Genomic DNA, 3,335 nt, shown 5'->3' with positions numbered 1-3,335 from the left:
AGAGAAGATGGAGGGAGGGAGAGAGAGAGCGAGAGAGAAGAGAAGATGGAGAGAGAGAGAGTGAGAGAAGAGAAGATGGAGAGAGAGAGAGAGCGAGAAGAGAAGATGGAGGGAGAGAGAGAGAGAGCGCGAGAGAGAAGATGGAGGGAGAGAGAGAGAGAGAGAAGAGAAGATGGAGGGAGAGAGAGAGAGAGCGAGAGAGAAGATGGAGGGAGAGAGAGAGGAGAAGATGGAGGGAGAGAGAGAGAGAGAGGAGAAGATGAGGGAGAGAGAGAGAGATATAGAGAAAGAAGAGAAGATGGAGGGAGAGAGAGAGTGAGTGAGAAGAGAAGATGGAGGGAGAGAGAGAGAGAGGTTGTAGGAGTGAGGCTGGATGTGGAGCTGGATGGAGTCAGCACAGAGAGAGAGGGACAGAGAGCTGCAGGAGAGAGGAGAGGTAGAAGGGAGAGATTACAGCACATTTAGATAGATTATTATTATTATGTGTGTAGTTTGGAATGGTTCCCATGAGCTAGATGGGTTGCAGTGTCACTGGGACGTGGTGAATAGGGTGGACGAAACGCGGATGGACGGATGGATGAATGAATGGATGAATGGTTTGGTGGGTGGGTTGTTTTCCAAAACTCAACGAGAATGTACACCAACTTGTACGGTGGGATTGAGCAGAGTCAAAATCATGAAATGAAAGGCCGCCCATGCTCTGCACACAGTCACACACGCTGACCATCTTCGGTCATTTCCCAGGATCCCCCTTGGCTGTAGTCACCCTTATACAGTCCCTGCGGAAATCTGCTGCGGGACATTGTGTACGTGTGTATGTTTGTGTGTGTGTGTGTGAGAGAGAGAGAGAGAGAGAGAGAGAGAGAGAGAGAGAGAGAGAGAGAGAGAGAGAGAGAGAGAGAGAGAGAGGGCGAGAGTGAAGGAGAGAGAGGCAAATTTTATATTTTTTCTTGTTAAACTGGTCAAGTATCACAGTGTATGGGCGCCGGTGTGTGTGTGTGTGTGTGTGTGCCTGTGTGCTTGCACGAGTGTGTGCATCAAGTTCTTCAATCCAGTCCACACAACCACACCTCATTCCATAGCTCTGACCAAACACTCTTTCAAAATCCATAAGGACGAAATGACCAAACCACTGTCTCACAAGCTGACCTCCCCCTCCTCCCTTCGTCTCTTCCCAGGAGCGCGTGGAGTACCTGTTCCTCATCATCTTCACGGTGGAAGCCTTCCTGAAGGTCATAGCCTACGGTCTACTCTTCCACCCCAACGCCTACCTGAGGAACGGATGGAATCTTCTCGATTTCATCATCGTCGTCGTAGGGTAAGTGGGGCATCTGCAATCGAAAAATGAGAAAAGGAAAAACGCCGGGATAAAAGTGTCGGGTTGTTACCGGGTTGGTTTGACGGCCTTTTCCGTGGTTGAAATATTAACTGATAATTGCTGTGAGCAATGGAATCGGTTCTTCTATACGCGACATTCAATCGTAGCACAGCATGCTAACTAGTGTCGCACGGCATTGGTTCAGAGAAATAGTTCTGTGCGTTAAGTAATGTTGTACATGCACGCATTCATTTAAATGTTAAATGTGTCTAACAGTAATTTAAAGACCATAATGAGCTAAGCTAGATAACATGCCCTAGGCGAACGATAAGAAGAGAAGAAACAAGAGAACATCTTCTGCAGAGCTAAACCCTAGCAACCTAGTTAGCTTAACAAATGTTATCGCACTGCTCTCTGACCCTCGACACGCTGAGATGAAGAGCACCACAGAAGACCACAAATCATGTACCACTGCTTTTGACAGGAAACATCAAGGTGTTGCCATCCCCCCCAAGACCTATAGGCCCACCAGATTTGCAACCACAAGTACTTACAGATCCACTCTATAGGATTAAGCACACCATTGCTCCAGAGTCTTTGAGTGATTTTCAACAACAGTAATGCTAACAAAATGATACTCCACTCCTGAGAAATCTTTCCTCGTCTCTCTGTGCCGATAGATAGCTTAGCTCTCTATTGGGAGCTTGGGCTCTATCACACTGTCTTTTATTTCTTCCAAAGCACTCTATATTTCTAAGTCCTAGGGGGCTTAGGTATGGCATATTGTATGGATTGATGCTGGGCAGTGAATGCCATAGCTCTGTTGGTCTATTGGCGGGGTATTTTCCCAGTTGGGGGGCCGCAGTATCAGCCCTGCCTGGCTAGCCAACTGACAGGTCAGCCACTCCACTTCTTCCGCCTTCTCCTTACAATGTCAGTTAAAACGCCCCGAACGTTTGTTAATCAATTCTTCAGACATCTGCCCTCGCAAATATACTTCAGACTCCTCCTTCCATGCCTCAAGGACAGACGCTACCCTCGTCAGTCCTGGACACTAAAGAACAATCGTTATTGTGGCAGACTTAAACAACAATGACCAATTTTCCTTATCCAGTAATATTCTATACAGATAAGGTAACTCTTTTATTTCTGTTTACTCTGTGTTCTTACTTTTCGTCCTTTTTTCATATTAAAGTTCAGAGTAAAGTTACTTTAATGGAAATGAAGATGAATAGATGAACGCGGCCGCAGGAACAGATACAACGGCACCGGCCGCTGCAAGCAGACCATCAACACCGGCGGGAAGTGTGAGAGTCAAAAGGGAACACAGGAAGTCACGCAGAATGAGTCACAGAACTCGCCGCAACCAAAGCTTTGCCAACAGACACTGATGTCACGTAGACAAGCGGCGTGAGAGGGCCTTGAAAGCGTCTATCCTGTGTAGCTCTGCGGCTCGGAAGCCGTTCAGGCCGGTTCCTCTTTAGCTCTGACATTCTGTTCCTAATGAATGCATCGGTGAATGGGCACACTTCACTCAGCAGCCAAGAGGCCTGTGAACGGGTGGGGGAGGGGGTCTTCACTGATTAACATCTGTGGAAGATCCTTTTACGTTTAAAAAAAAGTAATTGTTGCAGTGATTCCGAGAATGAATGCCTAATTTCCCATGATTGTTGGTGTCTCTGATGCTAGTGGGCGATTTCTTAGAGACAGGGAAGATGAGAAGCAATGTGTTGCTTGTTATTAAGTCTGCCTCTTATGGATTGATTCAAAATGTGCTTGTTTATTTATGTCGGCTCGAAATATCGGTCCGTATACATTATACAGATTTTATAGATATATTGGCTGGATAAATTGCATGGACACAATGACCCAATTGGTATGTATCATGTTTGAAATTGCAGTATCGGATCATAGTTGGATTTATTGCTGGTATTTCTTCTTTATTATTCTCAGGGAAAGCAACCTATATTACATAGCCTACGAGGGGCAGAAATATTACGCAACGCTACAATATGTC

At 46.1% G+C, this 3,335-nt stretch overlaps 1 protein-coding gene across 1 annotated transcript in view; it reads left to right on the top strand.

The window, feature by feature from the left end:
• Window positions 1-1,169: 1,169 nt before the first annotated feature.
• LOC307089612 (voltage-dependent L-type calcium channel subunit alpha-1C-like) overlaps window positions 1,170-3,335 on the top strand; it is a gene marked incomplete at both ends in the record, with an annotated part of 101,161 nt that continues 98,995 nt past the window's right edge. The window contains one exon of the mRNA XM_079755967.1: window positions 1,170-1,318. Within this exon, the coding sequence (XP_079612093.1) occupies window positions 1,170-1,318 (149 nt within the window). The remainder of the gene's footprint in view (window positions 1,319-3,335) is intronic.

The sequence above is a fragment of the Pollachius pollachius genome (genome assembly GCF_949987615.1).
Source record: "Pollachius pollachius genome assembly, chromosome: 18".
NCBI classification, from domain to species: domain Eukaryota; kingdom Metazoa; phylum Chordata; class Actinopteri; order Gadiformes; family Gadidae; genus Pollachius; species Pollachius pollachius.
This window is presented reverse-complemented; position numbering and strand designations above follow the sequence as displayed.